The sequence below is a fragment of the Pelophylax lessonae genome (genome assembly GCF_965119305.1).
Source record: "Pelophylax lessonae genome assembly, chromosome: 1".
Taxonomy (NCBI): domain Eukaryota; kingdom Metazoa; phylum Chordata; class Amphibia; order Anura; family Ranidae; genus Pelophylax; species Pelophylax lessonae.
The window spans coordinates 63390853-63409974 of NC_138768.1; the positions used below are offsets into that span (position 1 = coordinate 63390853).

Sequence of the window (19122 nt, forward strand, 5' to 3'; positions counted from 1 at the left end):
TATTGTTGAGATAGAGAACTTAGGACCGGGTGTGCCGCCCTCCGCTCCAGGGCACAGTGTGTTCCCAGAGGGGTGTCCGGGGTTGGTGGGCGACATGTTTTGATTAGGCCTGCACTGGCAATGATTGCCTTGTACAAGTTTACCAATGGAAAGCATAAAACTTTATTGCATTTCTACAATGTACACTGTCATGTTCAAAAGACTAACAAAGTATTGACGGCTATAAAAAGTTTCTGTACACTTGTCTACTATAATGAAAACTCAATAAAAACATTGAAACATAAACCATTTCATTTTAGCTCTGGCTGTATGTTTAGGGTCGTTGTCCTGCTGGAAGGTGAACTTCTGCCTCCGTCTCAAGTCTTTTACTAACTCTAACCGGTTTTCTTCTACGATTACTCTGTATTTGGCTCCATCCATCTTCCCATTAACTCTGACCAGTTTCCCTGTCCCTGCTGAAGAAAAGCATCCCCACAACATGATGCTGCCACCACTGTGTTTCACGGTGGGGATGGTGTGTTCAGGGTGATGGGCAGTGTTGGTTTCCTTTTAGCATTTTGCTTTTAGGCCAAAAAGTTAAATTTTGGCCTCATCTGACCAGAGCACCTTCTTCCACATGGTTTCTCGCAAACTGCAAATGGGACTTCTTATGGCTTTCTTTCAACGACGGCTTCTTCTTGCCGCTCTTTCATAAAGGCCGGATTTGTGGAGTGCTTGATGAATAGTTGTCCTGTAGTCAGATTCTCTCACCTGAGCTGTGGATCTCTGCAGCTTCTCCAAAGATACCATGGGCCTCTTGCCTGGCCTGTCAGTTTAGCTGGACGGCCATGTCTTGGTAGGTTTGCAGTTGTGCCATACTCTGTTTTTGGATGATGGATTGAACAGTGCTCTGTGAGATGTTCAAAGCTTGGGATATTTTTTTTAAAAACCTAACACTGTTTAAAACATCTCCACAACTTTATCCCTGACCTGTCTGGTGTGTTCCTTAGCCTTGATTGTGCTGTTTGTTCACTAAGGTTTTCAAACAAACCTCTGAGGACTTCACAGAACAGCTGTATTTATACTGACATTAAATTACACATAGGTGGACTCTATGTACTAATTAGGTGACTTCTGAAGGCAATTGGTTCCCCTAGACATTAGTTAGGGGTATCAGAGAAAAGGGGGCTGAATACAAATGCATGCCACACTTTTCTCATATTTATTTGTAAAAAAAATGTAAAAACCATTTATCATTTTCCTTCCACTTCACAATTATGTGCCACTTTGTGTTGGTCTATCACATAAAATCCCAATAAAATACATTTATGTTTTTGTTTGCAATATGACAAAATGTGTAAAATTTCAAGGGGTATGATGAATATGTTTTAAGGCACTGTAAATGCATAGATGAAGTACATAAAAGGTAACTGTCATTCTGTCTATCCAGTTCTGCAATTTACACAGCCCAGCCACAAAATACAGCCAGGTAGATGATTCCACTTACCGTTAAGGAATACAGTAATATCCTCTACCCACCCCCAGCCTGTTGACTGGACATTAAAGAGCAGCAGACTGATTTGGTCATCTCTCTGCTTTCTTCTTCAATGAATATGTACCTTGCCATTACATATGCATACAGTACACCTGGTTTTCTGGAAATTGAAATCTGTAAATGTTTTAGGGTGGTACGTGTGTGTACACAACCATGTTGGGAGGATTAGATCATAAGCTCCTTGTATGGGAATACATCTTTTATTGTTTAGCATATTAGAATATGTGTGAGATCTATGCGATTAAAAATCAGTGTGCAAACTAGTTTGTTAATTATTTTATATATAAACATTATGGCAGCCATATTTGCATACTATTAATATTATTATTATTATACAGGATTTATATAGCACGAGCAGTATACGCAGCGCTTTACAAAGTGCAGGCAGACCGTACAGGTGCAATACAATTCAATACAAGAGGTTAAGAAGGGACCTGCTTTAAAGGTTAAACTATAAAGTGTGCATAAAACATATACAGGCTATGCTTCTAGCCTAATAATGCTGCAAAATGATTGGTCATTATTGTTCCTTTATCCCAGTGTAAATGTATTATCCTGTTAAATCGGACCACACATAGATTTTCTGTATGCGTGATGATTTAATTTCAGCATGCACTTTACAGTATACTGAAGGACCTACAGGCTGGTATTAAGATGGCAGGGCCCAGCATGGATACCCTGGTCCATTGGCATGGCTGGTGTCATTAGATGTGAAGGGGCTATTTTTTTAAAATGTATTTTAAAGCTAAGCTCCAGTTTTCTAGTAAACCCACCAAGCCACTTTTTACCTCCCCATCCCTTCACCCTTCCTTACATCTAACAGTAATTTAAAGTGGAGTTCCACCCATTTTCGTAACTTTAGTTCTATGTAATCCCCTTTAAAACGACTTTTACCAATGGAAACTTTTTTTTTTGCTAGTAAATACCTTATTTTCTTGTTTATTCCTCCTCTCCTCACTTCCGGGTCCAATCGGCGATGACGTCATTCGGCGATTCACAGTGTGTGCTGGAATGTATTCCATGCCAGAAATCTCGCAGTATTACCCAGGAGCTGAGCTGTACTGTGTGTATTCAGGCCGTTCTCTGCCCCGCCTCTGTCCCGCCTCTGCCCCGCCTCCTCTCAGTGAGCTCAGTGAGGATATAATGCTTTCAGTCCTCGCTCACTGAGAGGAGGCGGGGCAGAGAACGGCCTGAATTAAATGCATACAGTACAACTCACTGAGAGGAGGCGGGGCAGGTCACGGCCTGAATACACACAGTACAGCTCAGCTCCTGGGTAATACTGCGAGATTTCTGGCATGGAATACATCCCAGCACACACTGCGAATCGCCGAATGACGTCATCGCCGATCGGACCCTGAAGTGAGGAGAGGAGGAATAAAGCAGAAATTAAGGTATTTACTAGCAAAAAAAAAAAAGTTTCCATTGGTAAAAGTCGTTTTAAAGGGGATTACATACATCTATGTAATCCAACCTATTAAAAATGGGTGGAACTCCGCTTTAAAGCATATATTCCTTTGTTTAAATGTATTCCATGTGTTCATATGATGAGCCCTGTCTGCCTTCTCTAGCATTGGTCTGTGGACTGGAGCCAGTGGAACTTAAATGTTGCACCCTAGGGATGTGTTAGTGACATTCTATGCAGCAATGCACTGAGCCCAGGCTAATGCCAGGTACACACGGACCAAACATCGTCCAAAATCTGCCGGTGCAGTAGACACTGGCCGACATTTGGCCCATGTTTACAGCTCCCTGTCTGACAGAATCTGGTAAGAGAAGACACTGAGGAACAGGGTATGTGTATAAGCCTGGGTTCATAAGATGGGGTTTGATGTGGGTGGCAAACATTGAGCAAACAGGGTGCAGGGAGCATCAGGAGTTTTGAGAAGGTACACTATATGGCCAAAAGTTTATGCTCTGCTAATTGAGCTTGATGGACATCCCTTTCCAAAACCATAGGCATTATACAGAGTTTCCCCTAATTTTCAGCTGCAGCAGCCTTCAGTCTTATGAAAAGGCTTTCCACCAAATGTGGGGGGGCTGTGGGAATCTATCTCCATTCAGCGTAAATAGCATTTGTGATGTTAGGTAATGATGTTTGATGACAATTGATGTTCCGCTTCCTTTTTATATCTGTATTTATATTATAGAGTTCAGCTTTAAAGTGTATTTAAGGACTAAATGTTTTTTTCTGTTTTAGTTCTGGATAGATTAGGTAAGGGTTAGACCCTCTTTCAAGTTTTTATTGATGTCTGTCTTCATGCTGAAGAGATATACCCCTTTATTTGTCTTAAAGGATTCATCTTGTCAAAAGAAAAAAAAAATAAATGTACATTTTTTTGGATGTAAAAAAACTGTGCATTTGTTATTTTTTTATTCTGCAGCCTGCAGAACATTGCACCCACAATCAGCAGATATTGGGTGCAATCTTAGTCTCTTGCAGACTCTCAGCAGGTACAGGGCAGTTACCTTAGAATAGGAAGAATCAATGGACTGCCAGAGTGCTCACCAGCATCCTGGAAGCTCTTTGAGAGAGCTGCAGGAGTTGGAACATGTAACATGTTCTGAAAGTGAACTTATCCTTTAAAATGTAAGTTCACCTTTTGAAAAAAAAAAAAAAAAAAAATGAAAAGGTGTTCTAACAACCTACACCATTCCAGCCTCACAAACAAAGATTTCCCATTATATTTACCAGCACATTTACCAGCTAGCCTGCAAAAAAAAAAAAAAAACCTAAAACCAAACTGACCCATTCTTACCATTCACATTAAAAGCAGAGGGTTTTGTTTGCACACATTTGCAGATATATGCATAAGCCACAGTTCCTACGTCAAGGCTCCTCTGTGTACTACGGTCCTAACTAAAGATCGGCTGATTATCGGCAAAGCCGATATATCGAGGGCCGATCTGCACTTTCCACCAAGGTGACCGATATTGCCGATATTTCGGGTAAGTGCATGTACCGGAGTGATGCCAGCAGCTGGAGGCATCACCCTGGTACCGGCGTCCATAGTAATGACAACCGATGCGGGAGACCCAGGCAACCAGCCTGCATGGCCGCCGAAGACCCGATCAAAGCCGCATTCAGCTCTGATCGGGTCACCATGAAAAAACCCGGGAGTGATGTCATGAGTGACATCACTTCCGAGAACTGTCTGGCGCCAGATTCAAAAAAAATAACAGCCAAACTTGGCGTTTTGAATGCTTTCAAGTGCAGTGGAGGGGGTTGGGGTCTTTTAGACCCCAAAATCCCTCCACAAGAGTACCTGTAAAGTAAAAAATAAAAAAAAATTAAATGTACAAAAATATCGGCCGATACCGATACTCATTGGCCAAAATATCGGTATTGGCAACGAAAAAACGATATTGGTCGATCACTAGTCCTAACTTTATAATTTTCAGAGTCTCCCAGGTTGGAGCACATATAGCAGTGAGTAGATTAAAGGCAGGTTTGTCTGGAGGGAGCCTTTAAGCCTACTACACACTATCTTTTTCTTTTTTGTTCAACCCAGCGGGCTAAACAAAAAAAAAACGGAGGAGCTTGAAGGCTCACTGTACTAACTATCCGATGTTAGTACAGTGATCCCCCTACTGAGCTATTGTGTTCTGACAAGGAAACTGGCCCCCGCCAGGACACACCGGTCAGCGCTCTCAGCCATTGGCTGCCATCACCAATATGCCTGTTCCACAGAAGCCAACAAGCTAATGTACACACAGGTCCATTGACGGCTGGTTTCTTTTGAACCAGCCAATATTCAGCCTGTGTCTACCAGGCTTTCATTCATCCACTGCTATTTGTGCTCCAACTTGGGAGAAAATTATACAGTTAGGGCAACTCTACACAGAGGGGCCTTGACGTAGGCACTGATGCTTATGCATAAATTTGTAAATGTGTGCAAACAAACCCCTTTCTTTTTAACATGCATTGTTAGGCTGGCCATACATGGGTCGAATTTCGAAAGAATTTTCTTTTGAAAATCTTATCAAAGAATTTTCGTTCAAATTTTGCACCATTAGTGAGCCACAGCAACGGCCGATTTTCGTACAATCATTGAATTTGAGTGATCGGGCACGTTTGAAAATTTTTTGAAAAATAAACGATTTTCTAATCAATGATGGGAGAAAATCGTGCGAGAAATATTATCAAAATAGAAATTTGCATGATTGCAAGTAAAGAAAATTCCCGGAAAGAAAAGAAGATTTCCAGGCCACCAAAATTCTTTTCTGTAGCAATAAATGGTGAAATTGAAGGCTTGGTCAGTCGAATTTCGAAATCAATGGTGGCACCTTCGATGTACAAAAGGCACGAAATTTCTGATTTGCAAAAGAATGTTCTTTCCAAATTTGACACATGTATGGCCAGCCTTAAGCTGGATACACACTATCCAACTTTTGTGGTTAGATTTCCTTCAGATTTACCTTTTCTATGTAGTGCAAGGGCCTGCCAGATTGCATACAAATTGAAAGTGTTTAGGTTTGACCTCATAGTATATGGTTTTGGTAAGTCTAAAGGAAAAAGTCTTCAGAAAATCTTATAGTGTGTATGGCCCATTAGTCCGTCTTTTTTTTTTTTTTTTTTGCAGGCTAGCTGATAAGTGTGCTGGGCAATCTTTCTTTGTTTGTGATGTGTTGCCCTTCTATGTGCACCTTGCTGCAAAGGGTAGTTATAGGTTTGGGTGGTTGCCACTTTTTGGTACCCTCCCAACCAAACCTGTCCCTGCTACAGCTCTAATTGGAAAATGCTGGCATGTGACCGCACTGACCAATCAGAAGGGAAAGAAATGAGGTCCAAGTGTTTCAGTGTCACGCCAGTGGGCTGAATGAAAAAAAATTGAAGAGCTTGGGAGGAGCCGCTCTACTAACTATGGCATGTTAGTACAGTGATCTCCCCTGCTAAGCTATTGTGTTCTGACAGGGGGATGCCCCCCTCCCGCTAGAACACACCAGTCAGCACTTTCAGCCATTGGCTCCTTTTTTTGGTCATGCTGGCTTCTATTGGACGGGCTGCTGTACACACAGTCCGAATGTCCACTGGTTTCTATTTACCCTGCTGATACCACCCAATATTTGGCCCATGTGTACGACCCTTTACTCTAATCTCTTTTCCTGTGGTGTCTCCAAGAAGATCAATGTAGAGGAATACATACAGCAAAAATAACCTGATAGTGGTTAAACATTTCCCTACTCTGACCAAAAAAACCCTTTGATTATGTATACACCTTAATCAATCCCTACTCTATCCACAATGAAATAATATATTTTGGTTTTAGATCTGCTATTTGAATTTGAAGAGAGGCTGAATATTGAATTCATTTTATCCTGCTTTTAAACATGTTTTCATGCATTATTGGTATACACGGTTTTTTACCAGAGCCTTCCATCCATTGTAGAAATGGTGGCTTTTGACATTCAGCAACTGTAAAGGACTCTGGGACAGACACAGGAAGTGTTTTTATTAAACACATCCATCTGCCATATAAAACCCTGCCTGAATATTGGAAACAGTGCTGTTGTTGGGCCCTGGTCTTTTGTGATATGTATTCAGAGCCGGGGCTGCATCATTTGTTAACAAGACCCTTTTAACACTTCGGACAGATTCACATACTGTTTTCAATCTTCACGCTTAATTATTCGATTTTGTATGTCATGCAGGAACACCCTGACTCCTAATCACTGCTTTTTGTTGGGAGTCCATTATATTCTAACTGTTTGAGTGATCCCATTGACCTTGAACTGACATTATAAGCTGTGTCTAATCTTTTCACTCTATATGTTTCTAATGCCTCCTTTTTTATTCTTCTTCCTTTCTGCCTGATCCCTATTTAGCATCACAATCGGGTTGCCCCTGAGCCCGGCAGCGGACTCAGCCCGCTCGGCACGACACGCTCTGTCGCTCATTGCCACGGCCAGACCACCCGCCTTCATAACAACGATTGCTAAGGAGGTAAAAACCTTCTCTCCATCTTTTCATTGCATCTGCACCAAATTCTTTCTGAATGGTAAAACCTGTTTCTTTTTTTGTTAATTGCCTTCTTCCCAGTTGTACATTATCTAAGGGGTTCCGTAAAAATTTCTAATCCTATTCGGAAGAGACAATTTTGAGAAAACCACAGTTCATTAAAACGGGGCTCAACAAATCAGGGCAGCAGGCTCCATATTGTTCAGCCTTTTAGAGCACCCCCTCGGTTTGATCTCCCTGTAGAGCCATTGGAACAAATTCATTCAAGCAACTCTGCTGCTTACCAAAAAAAGAAAATTTGAAGAATTGCTCCTGCCATTGAAGACTGAATACTTACCTTTCCATTGGGAAGTGAGTCCATACCACACTGTCTTCAAGTGCTAAAACCTCCTGAAGTATTCTCAGCATTGAACACTAGTGTGGGATGAAGGCTCCCCCCTCTGCACTGTGGTTCTGTCTGCAGGCCCCTGCATTACTACAGGACACAGTAGCAACATAGGGTCTGGTTGGAGAAACCATTGAGCCCAGCAAGGGCCAGAAACCTGATACACAAAATTTGAATGCTGAAGATTCTTTTATATGCTTTAGCACTTGACATTTGTCCATGCTGCACAGACCTCCTTGTTCAGTTCGGACTACATGAAATAGAACCTCCTGCAGAATTTTCAGCATTGAACACTAGTGTCGGATGACAGCTCCCCCCTTTGCACTATGGTTCTGTCTGCAGGCCCCTGCATAACTACAGGACACAGTAGCAACATAGGGTCTGGTAGGAGAAGCCATTGAGCCCAGCAGGGGCCAGAAACCCAATACACAAAATTTGAATGCTGAAGATTATTTTAGAGGCTTTAGCACTTGTAGACAACAGTCTGGAGTAGTCACCCATGGAAGAGGTATTCAGAAGAGGTATTCAGATTCTTCTATTACATAAGCAATTCCTTGGGCAGCGAAAGAGTCATTTTATTCCATCCGAAGGGTTTCTAAAACAAAACAAAAGAAAAAAAAATGTAACTCTTGCACCAATTTGATATAAACTCCTTACCAATGTATTTAGTTGGCAAATATTTCCCATGCAACCTGGGCTGTCTGCACACTTTTGCATGCTAAAATGCCAGAAAGTGCACGTAATAGTAATACAAGGAGAGTTTTATTTTATTATAGGGTAATTGCTGGTCTTTGATTGTTGAAGATAGACAAAGTAGCTGTCAGGAGCTGGCAGAGGTATACCCAGTAAAACACAATAAAAAAAATCTAGAATAAAAATGGGAACACCAGTGATCAAAAATTTAAAAAATGTAAAATGGTAAAATTTTACATTTAAAAAAAATCTTTATATTTTCTTCACTGAGAAGACACATGACATTTGTCCTTGCTGCACAGACCCCCTTGTTCAGCTCAGACTAGATGAAATAGAACCTCCTGCGGAATTTTCAGCATTGAACACTAGTGTGGGATGACGGCTCCCCCCTCTACACTGTGGTTCTGTCTGCAAGCCTCTGCATTACTACAGGACATAGTAGCAACATAGGGTCTGGTAGGAGAAACCATTGAGCCCAGCAGGGGCCAGAAACCTGATACACAAAATTTTAGATTTCAATAGATTTTTATTTGTTTTAAGTGCAAGGTAGACATACATAAGAAAACAACAGAATAGCATCTGTCAGGATACACAACAACATAGTGCAAGAAAGTTAGCAGGGACGCAGCCCCCAAGGGAACACATAACAACGCATCCCGCTAAGCAACATATAGCCAACCATGTCCCGTACCGAGGCGACCCGAGTCCGGCCCGGGCCCGCTGACGCCCCCCCCCCCCCCCCCGGCACCCCAAAAAGGGAACACACTGCGCCGAACGGGGGGGGGGAGCGATCACCCAAGCCCCAACCCACCGCCACCCAACCGGCCCCGGGACATCAAAGTGACCTCAGGGGTATATCAAATGCAAAATATTACAATGGGTAACAATGAGGCCGCAATAAGCGGTGCTAACGAGTTTCAGAAAGGTCCCCGGGGGACCCTGTCAGGTGACAGAGCATCAAAGAAAAAGAGGGGTAGAGAAAGAGATAGGAGAGGAAGAAAAAGAAAGTAGAAAGAAACGGAAAGGGGAAGGAGAGGGATGGGAGAAGATGGGGTCAAGGGTTAATAGGGGGGGGATCGGTGTCCGGGTCCGCCACAGGGGGGCAGAGCAGTCGCGGAGGGCCACTCAAGCAGAAGTCAACAAGGGAATTTTCACCACTCACCGAGGCCCCGCCAAATATCTCATCCAGGGGTCCCAGGTCTTCTCAAAGAGGAGAAGCTTATCCTGAAGGATGGCTACCATTCACTCATTCACCATAATCCAGGTCAACTTAGCTTTAAGCAGTTCCAATAATACTACCGGGGACCGCCAGGAACAAGCTATGACGACCTTGGCCGCCGTAAATATAAATGCGACCGATACACAAAATTTGAATGCTGAAGATTCTTTTAGAGGCTTTAGCACTTGTAGACAACAGTCTGGACTAGTCACCCATGGAAGAGGTATTCAGATTCTTCTATTACAGGAGCAATTTTTTGGGAAGCGAAAGAGTCATTTTATTCCACCCAAAGGGTTGCTAAAACAAAACAAAAAAAAACTTTTAACTCTTTCACCAATTTGATATAAACTCTTTGCCAATGTATTTAGTTGGCAAATATTTTCCATGCAAACTGGGCTAGCTGCACATTTTGCATGCTGAAATGCCAGAAAGTGCACATAATAGTAATACAAGGAGAGTTTTATTGTAGGGTAATTGCTGGTCTTTGATTGTTGGAAGATAGACAAAGCAGCTGTCAGGGGTATACCCAGTAAAGCACAATAATAAAATCTAGAATAAAAATGAGAACACCAGTGACCAAAAAATAAAAAAATTTAAAATGGTAAAAATTTATATAAAAAAAAAAAACCTTAACATTTTCTTCACTGGGAAGACACATGACATTTGTCCATGCTGCATAGGCCCCCTTGTTCAGCTCGGACTACATGAAATAGAACACCCCCAAAACAAATATATGTTACTCTTCTATTAAAGAAACTTTTATATTGACTCTTAGGGCCCATTCACATTAACACACAATTTTTCAGGCACAGGCACATTGTGTTATGGCAGCCCAGTAATTTTGAATAGGTTTTCAGTTAAACAAAAAAAGAAAAACTTTAAATATTTTTGGCAACACAACTTACAGAGCATTCACTGCTGTACATCATGGTGTGTTTTCTATTACTACATATGTGAGTTGGAGTGCCATTTAGAATGGGGGATAGTGCACCACAAAACATATATGCCTTAATGATAATGTGCTTTGTGACCAACTGGAAAATGGGCAAAAATTCATCAGTGGGTGACTCCATCTTGCTTTTAATTGACTAAATATCACCTGCTTTCAGCAGGTGCCTTACCTGACTTAGCCATATGTGAAGTTTGTATGAAAAAAAGTGCTTGTCATGTAATCGGAGTGCTAAAAGTTACATGAATTGGGTTCAGATGAGGAGAAAAAAAAAACGTTTAAAAACAGTCCAAATAAAAAACCTGCAGACTGATTTCACCAATTAGTCAATCAAGTCAATTTTATTAACCACTTACCTACTGTGCTTTAGCTGAAAGACAACTACAGCGCGGCTCTCCAGTTCTGGGATGTCCTCCCAGAACCATGCCTTCTGTGGAGCGCTCTGTGACCGATGTGTCCTTTGAACACAACTGATCACAGATCTCGGCAAAGGGCCAATCACAACGGCCCTTTATCATGTGATCAGCTGTGTCCAGCAGCCCTTTATCATGTGATCAGCTGTGTCCAATCACAGCTGGTCACATGAAAACAGACTTGCTAGTTATCTGCAGTCCTTTTTTTCACACACAATCCTCTGTGTGAGGAAAGGAGAGCTGATAACTGCCAAGGCTGACAGTACATAGTTTGCACTGATAATCAGTGCCTATCAGTGCAGCTTATCCATGCCCGTCAGTGCAGCTTATCTGTGCTCATCAGTTCCCAACAGTGCAGCCTCATCAGCACAGCCTGTGCAGTGAAGAAGAAAATTTACTAATTTTGCAAAATGTTATAACAGACAACATTTTTGTATTCAGAAATGTCATTATTTTTCATTTGTTTAGCAAAAAATAAAAAACCCAGTGGTTTAAAAAAAAAAAAAAACAGCAAACGAAAGCTCTATCTTTCTAAAACAAAAAATGATAAAAATTTAATATGGGTACAGTCTTGCATGGCCGTGCAATTGTTATTCAAAATACTAAGAGCTAAAAATTGGACTGTGCAGAAAGGGGGTGAAAGTGCCTGGTATTGAAGTGGTAGAGCTAACCTACTCATTTCTTAACAAACCTACACCAAAATTCTAAAGAATGTGTTTATGAATACAATATTAAACAGCCCTGCTATAATTTCATGTCAATGTTCTATCAGAAAGGTTTCAGCTGACAGTTCATGTAGTCTTCACCAGGTTTTCTGATATAGTTTCTGATGTCAGTCTCCCAAGGTCCTCTTCTTTGCCAGAAATGATGTGGTCAGTGCTGAGATAATGATCATGTGACCAATATGAGGGATTTACATTTTAGGCCTCATTCATTCAGGACTTTTTCTCTTTCCTCCCTTACGCTCCAGGGAAAGAAAATGCAGCCTTTAAAAAACATGCCTAAAGCTTTTGTAAATGTGTTTAGGAGCGTCAAGAGCTTGAGTGTTCATTCCATTGGCCAAGAATACTCATTTATTCTGCCCATTGGAATGAACAAACGCTCAAGTGCTAAACGTGCCCAGCTTTTATATAGGTACAGTACATTGTACCCTTACTCATTCACTAAGTGCAAAGTAAACACACACAGCCAGTTTTTGACAAGTCCTTTATTCAAACTCTCCCCCCCCAAAAAAAAAAAATGTCCCTGAAGTAGATCCAGCAGAAATCATGATTAATGCTGTCTGCTGACCCGAATGGAAAAAAAAAAAAAAAAACCCCCGCAACGACACTTGGCTTCTGGTCAGTCGGTGACTGTGGCGGCAGAGTTGTCGTTCAGTGGGAGCCAAGCTTCGGTGCGGGTCAGGTTTTTGGTTTTGTTTTTTTTTTTTCAATTTTGCCGTGGGGTTCCCCTTAAAATCCATGCCGAAAGGCCTGGTATGGAGGGAGGGGCTCACCCCACGCTGGTTTTTATATTTATTTTTTTTTAATGTCGGCAATACTTTTGTTTACATTCTGTCAGTGGGGAACCTGCTGACAGCAGATGACTGGTTGTTAAGGACGCGGCGTTCTCCCACTCCTAATCAACCATGCTATTTACTGGTTGTTAAGTATGCCGGCGGGTGCCGGCTCTTAACAACCAGCGCTAATTAAATATATTCCTTGAATAATGCGTGGCTAGATCACGACTAATTCAACAAATGTATTTATTTATTTAGTTTAGTGAATTTACTTTAGGGTCAGTTTATGTGGTATTTACCATGCGTTTTTTACTAGTGTGGTAAATACCATATAGACTGACAGTGAATTTACATTTTGAATATCGCATAAAATGATTGGAAAAAATGTGTCAAGTGATCCAATTATCTCATGCGTTAATTCTTTCGTGAATTAAGTCCTGGATCATAACACAGATCTAGAAGAAACACACAAAGCACACCACGATTCAAGGAAGAATTATGCAATTTTTGCTTATCCCCAAGTTCAGCTTTAAACAGTGTGTCTCCCACTGGCCTTAAGATATTGTGAAATATAATGGACACAAACAAAAAAATGATTCCAAGCATCTGATTTTTTTTTTTGAACCAGTTAAAGTGGTTGTAAAGTCAGGATGATAAAACACTGCCATCCCCTCTGTTTAATCAAGATACATCATCTCGCAAAAGTGAGTACACCCCTCAAAATAACTCAACACATAGCCATTAATGTCACTTAACTCCTTTGGTGCAAATGCGATGCGACTTCAGCCATACAGTTTGTATGGCTGAATTTGCATTGCACAGACATCGCATGATATCTGCACATCAATGCGGTGCGAATCACATGCGATGTCTGTCATTGCACAAGTGTGAAACCAGCCTAAAGGCTTTACTTCTGTAGAAGGCCAGTTCATTGTTTCCAGTTAGCTTCCAGGAGAAGGTGTGTGACGGCCTGAACACCTCAATATCTGTGCACTAGAAACCTGACTCACAGCTGTCAAACAAGAGACTGACACAACCTTTATCTGCCCTTTAAAGCAGGGGTCAAATCCTGGGGAAAAAAGTGTGGGAACCCACCCAAGTTCCCCCCCACCTTAAAAATAAAAGTGTGTGTATGTGTATATATATATATATATATATATATATATGCACAGTATCTCACAAAAGTGAATACACCCCTCACATTTTTGTAAAGATTTTATTATATCTTTTGACAACACTGAAGAAATTAAACTTTGCTACATTGTAAAGTAGTGACTGTACAGCTTGTATAACAGCGTAAATTTGCTGTCCCCTCAAAATAACTCAGCACACAGCCATTAATGTCTAAACCGCTGGTAACAAAAGTGAGTACACCCCTAAGTGAAAATGTCCAAATTGGGCCCAATTATCCATTCCCCCCCCCTCCCGGTGTCATGTGACTCTTTAGTGTTACAAGGTCTCAGGTGTGAATGGGGAGCAGGTGTGTTAGATTTGTTGTGATTGCTCTTACTCTCTCATACTGGTCACTGGAAGTTCAACATGGCACCTCATGGCAAAGAACTCTCTGAGGATCTGAAAAAAAAGAATAATTGTTCTACATAAAGATGGCCTAGGCTATAAGAAGATCGCCAAGACCCTGAAACTACTGAGCTGTAGCACGGTGGCCAAGACTATATAGCGGTTTAACAGGACAGATTCCACTCAGAACAGGCCTCGCAATGGTCGACCAAAGAGGTTGAGTGCATGTGCTCAGCGTCGTATCCAAAGGTTGTCCTTGGGAAATAGACGTATGACTGCTGCCAGCGTTGCTGCAGAGGTTAAAGGGGTGGGGGGGGGGGGTATCAGCCTGTCAGTGCTCAGACCATACGCCGCAAACTGTATCAAATTGGTCTGCATGGCTGTCGTCCCAGAAGGAAGCCTCTTCTTAAGTTGGTGCATAAGAAAGCCCACAAACAGTTTGCTGAAGACAAGCAGACTAAGGACATGGATTACTGGAACAATGTCCTGTGGTCTGATGAGACCAAGATAAACGTATTTGGTTCAGATGGTGTTAAGTGTGAAGGTAGAGGAGTGCAAGGTCTCTAATATCCACCAGCTCCGTGATGTCGTCATGGAGAAGTGTAAGAGAACTCCAGTGGCAACCTGTGAAGCTCTGATGAACTCCATGCCCAAGAGGGTTAAGGCAGTGCTGGAAAATAAGGGTGGCCACACAAAATGTTGACACTTTGGGCCCAATTTGGACATTTTCACTTAGGGGTGTACTCACTTTTGTTGCCAGCCGTTTAGACATTAATGGCTGTTTGTTGAGTTATTTTGAGGGGACAGCAAATTTATACTGTTATACAAGCTGTACACTCACTACTTTACATTGTAACAAAGTGTAATTTCTTCAGTGTTGTTACATAAAAAGATTTAATAAAATATTTACAAAACTGTGAGGGGTGTACTCACTTTTGTGAGATACTGTATATATATTTTTTAGGGTTACAAATGCTTTAAATTTGCAACCCTTATAAATGCATAAACTGATACAAAGTTGGTAAACTATAGAATTGCCTTCTTTACACCAGACGTCACCATCAATTTCTGCCTCTAATAATTAAAGCGCTATATTTTATTGGCTTTTGGTGGCTTAAAAAACGAGTCTGTTATTTAAAGGAATGTATTTGCCATGTGTCCTTAAAACAAACCTGTTACCTGGAAAGACCAATTTTGAAAAGGCCCCCTGCAGAAGACGACTAATAATAACCATCCAACCAGCGTGACTCTCATCTTTGCTCTCTTGCAAAGCTCTGGGGGCTAAATAATTTTTAAGCACTTGACACTTCTGGGAGTGCCACATGGCTGGTCCCCCGCTGCTGGTCCCCCCTGCTGATATAGCGGTCATGTTGGCATTTAGGTGCACTTGTCTTGAATCACTTTAGTAAAGCCCAGTTCATAACATAATGTTTCTTTTAGCTTAGAGAGCAGAATGCGTAAAACCTTTGTCAGGTTTTTTCTTTACGCTTTTAGTGCCACCATTGGAGCGATTTCTCCTTATTTCTTGTCCTGATAACCATGTCCACCAAGAAGTGAGGTAAAATGTCTTAAACAGAGTCCCTTTTGGTAAAAGTGAAGAAGGTTTGGAATCTTCTGACTGGTTTTTACTTTTTTTGTGGCCATTTTGACACTTTATCTCCTAACGTTATGCCCTGTTATCGTCTTCATAGACGGTAGTCAAAACCTTAACTTTCTCTATCGTTCATTGATGGACGCAGTCCTCTGATGCATATCAGTAGGGTAATACCGCCACCTACAGGAGTACACTAGGCAGAAAGATTTCTGGCTGCGCCTATGGGTAGTCCCTGGGGGTATACCCTCTCTCTTCCTGCATAGGATGTTGGTTTTAATCTGCCTAGTCAGGAGTAAGGACCTAGTTCCTTGCTGGGATCTTTGGTCCTGGCATAGAAGTATTTTTTTATGTAGATTTTGTTTAGTTAGTCTTTTTTTTCTGGAACGTTTTTCCTGTGAGATCTTCAAGCAATTATGCCAGGCTGGGAGAGGGGCTGGATCCCTATATCCAGCGGTTACCCCAGTCTGGCCAGCGAGCGCCTTAGCTCCGTGCTGGGTCTGCCGCGACATTGTTCCACTGGACGGGGACTGGCACCGCGAGTTAAACGTCTCGCCAGGACGCACTTGACAGGGTCTAGGCTTATGTTGCAGCATTCCTATTTGGCCGACAGCCCCCCCGCTCAGTATGGTGAGTAAATATTGCCCCCCCCCCCTCCCTGGCGGATTTTGGGGTAGATGCAAGCCCTCTCCCTGGGATGGCCAGACCCTCACACTCCTGGGTTTCCCTCTGTCCTGTTGTGACCCCCTCTCCTCTCCCCCCCCTCCTGGGGCCAGTACCGGTTGATGTATGCCTTTCCTCCTCTCAAGTTGCTGCCAAGACTTCTTCGGAAGGGATTCCGGTCATCCTTGTGGCTCCGGACTGGTCTCGTCACGCTTGGTACAATGACCTGGTCAGGCTTGTCACAGACGCACCGTGGAGACTTCCTCTCAGGGAGGATCTACTGTCTCAGGGGCCAATCTTCCATCCTGCTTTACAGTCGCTGGCTTTGATGGCTTGGCTGTTTAAAGCTAGGTGCTGAAGGACAGGGGTTTGTCTGCTTCAGTGATTACCGCTCTGCTTAAAGCGAGGACGGCGACTTCCAGGCGACTTATCATTGTACGTGGAAGTCGTACATTGCGTAGTGTGAGTCCCTTGGGACCCACCCTTGCTCCTATTCGGTAGCTCGGATCTAGGCTTTCTTTCAACTAGGAGTTGATCAAAAGTTGGCCTTGAGTACTATCAAGGGTCAGGTCTCGGCCTTGGTTATTTTCTTCCAGAGGCCATTGACCGCCCATTCCCTGGTGCATAGCTTCATCCAGGGGGTGTGACACTTAGTACCTCCTGTGCTACCTCCGCTACCACCATGGGACCTTAATTTGGTGCTGTCGGTTCTCCAGAGGCCTCCCTTTGAGAATATTCGGGAGGTTCCCCTGCTTACCTTGTCTCAGAAGGTGGCTTTCTTGGTGGCTATCACTTCTGCGTGCAGGGTGTTGGAACTGGTGGCACTGTCCTGTTGTTCTCCCTATCTGGTGGTTCACAAGGACAAGGTGGTACTTCGGCCGGATCCGTCTTTCCTGCCGAAGGTGCTTTCCAGTTTTCACTTGAATGAGGACATCGTGTTACCTTCCTTGTGCTCTAAGCCTAAACATCCTAAGGAATTTGCTCTGCATACCCTGGATGTTTGGGCGATCAGGGTGTATTTGGCGTCTACCGAGTCTTTTCGCAAGTCTGACTCGCTTTTTGTGCTCACGGATGACCCGAAGAAAGGGCTGCCTGCGTCTTCTGCGACTATTTCCAGATGGATCAGACAGACAGTGGTGCAGGCTTATTCCATTATGGATCTGGTTCCACCTTTCCCTGTCAAGGCACACTCTACTCGGGCGTTTAGTACTTCCTGGGCTTTTTGCCATCAGGTGTCTGTGCTTCAGGTGTGCAAGGCGGCGACCTTTACCAAATTTTATATGGTGGATGTGATGGCATCTGCGGATGCCTCCTTTGGCCGCAAGGTTTTGCAGGCTGCAGTTTAGGGGGCCCCTTGGCCTTCCTTGAGGGTGTTTTTCTGTTTGTTTTCAGGTGGACCTCTTCTGGTTGTTCTGATGAGTCCTGTGTTGCCTGGTTGGCCTTGGGGACTGTTTTTTCTTTGTTCTACTGTTCCTACCCCTCATTTGGGTACTGCTTTGGGACGTCCCTACTGATATGCATCAGAGGACTGCGTCTGTCAATGAACGATAGAGAAAACTGGATTTTTGACTTACCGTAAAATACTTTTCTCTTAGGTTCACTGACAGACACAGTACCCGCCCCTCTATTTTTTGAGTGGGTTGGTGTGCTCTGACACTGCTTTGATACAAAACTAACATCCTATGCAGGAAGAGAAAGGGTATACCCCCAGGGACTGCCCATAGGCGTAGCCAGAAATTCTTTCTGCCTAGTGTCCTACTCCTGTAGGGGGCAGTATTACCCTACTGATATGCATCAGAGGACTGCATCCGTCAATGAACCTAAGCGAAAAGGATTTTACGGTAAGTCAAAAATCCAGTTTTTTCTCACACTGCCCAAAACTCAAAAAAAGCTTTAGCTACAATGATTTGATTAACATGTGCTGAATTCATTCAGATAAAGCATTTAGTGTTAGATGAGTTGGGTAACAAATTATATATGGCTTGTATGCCGCGCATGTGTCCAAAGACAAATGTCTAAAGTGACCCACTGCGAATGCTTCCTGTTGTGTCTATAGGATCAGAAGTAAGGGAAAATCTTCACCAAGGGGATACAGACAGCAAAAAAAAGAGAAGTTCTACCCATTTCCTACTCAAATCAAAAAAGTATTGGCTAAAGCCAGGGTTGGCAACCCATTGATCATGATCTATCTGTTGATCGCGGGAAGCTGGCAGGTAGATCACGATCAGTACTGTGCTGATGCTTTCCCCCAGCCTCCACGGTTTTCTTTAATAGAGCAGAGTGAGGGGCAGCAAAGTGCTGGATAAAGGGAGCACGGCAACTGCTTTAGTTAACTTTACAAGTGAACCAGCAGATGATTGGTTGCTAGACAGTCCAAGCAACCAATCAGCACCTTATCATGAAAAGCTAACCATGGCAGCTCCCGCCCTCCATTTGGCACTGTGCTGCCTCTCACTCCGCTCTGATGTACTGCCGGTGTAAGGTAGGAGATAGCTACCTACACACAGCTGTGTTGTGAAGGGGGAAAATGTCACTACTTGTGGGGGACAGGGAACACTTTTTTTTGGAAGGGGGGGGTAGAGGTAACAGCTGAGGGGCAGATGACATTACTCATTACTGCGTGTGTGTGTGTATGGGGGGGGGGGGGGGGTTGGTGCAGAGTACAGTGTTGTGGGGGGGGGGGGTTTGCAGAGAACAGTG

General features: G+C 42.9%; 1 protein-coding gene across 4 annotated transcripts in view; it reads left to right on the forward strand.

The window, feature by feature from the left end:
* The window catches only part of WDR7 (WD repeat domain 7), a 654984-nt gene that overhangs the window by 501945 nt on the left and 133917 nt on the right, over positions 1 to 19122 (forward strand). For all 4 annotated transcript variants that reach the window (XM_082268937.1, XM_082268938.1, XM_082268939.1 and 1 more), the window contains one exon: positions 7361 to 7478. In XM_082268937.1, the coding sequence (XP_082125063.1) occupies positions 7361 to 7478 (118 nt within the window). The remainder of the gene's footprint in view (positions 1 to 7360; positions 7479 to 19122) is intronic.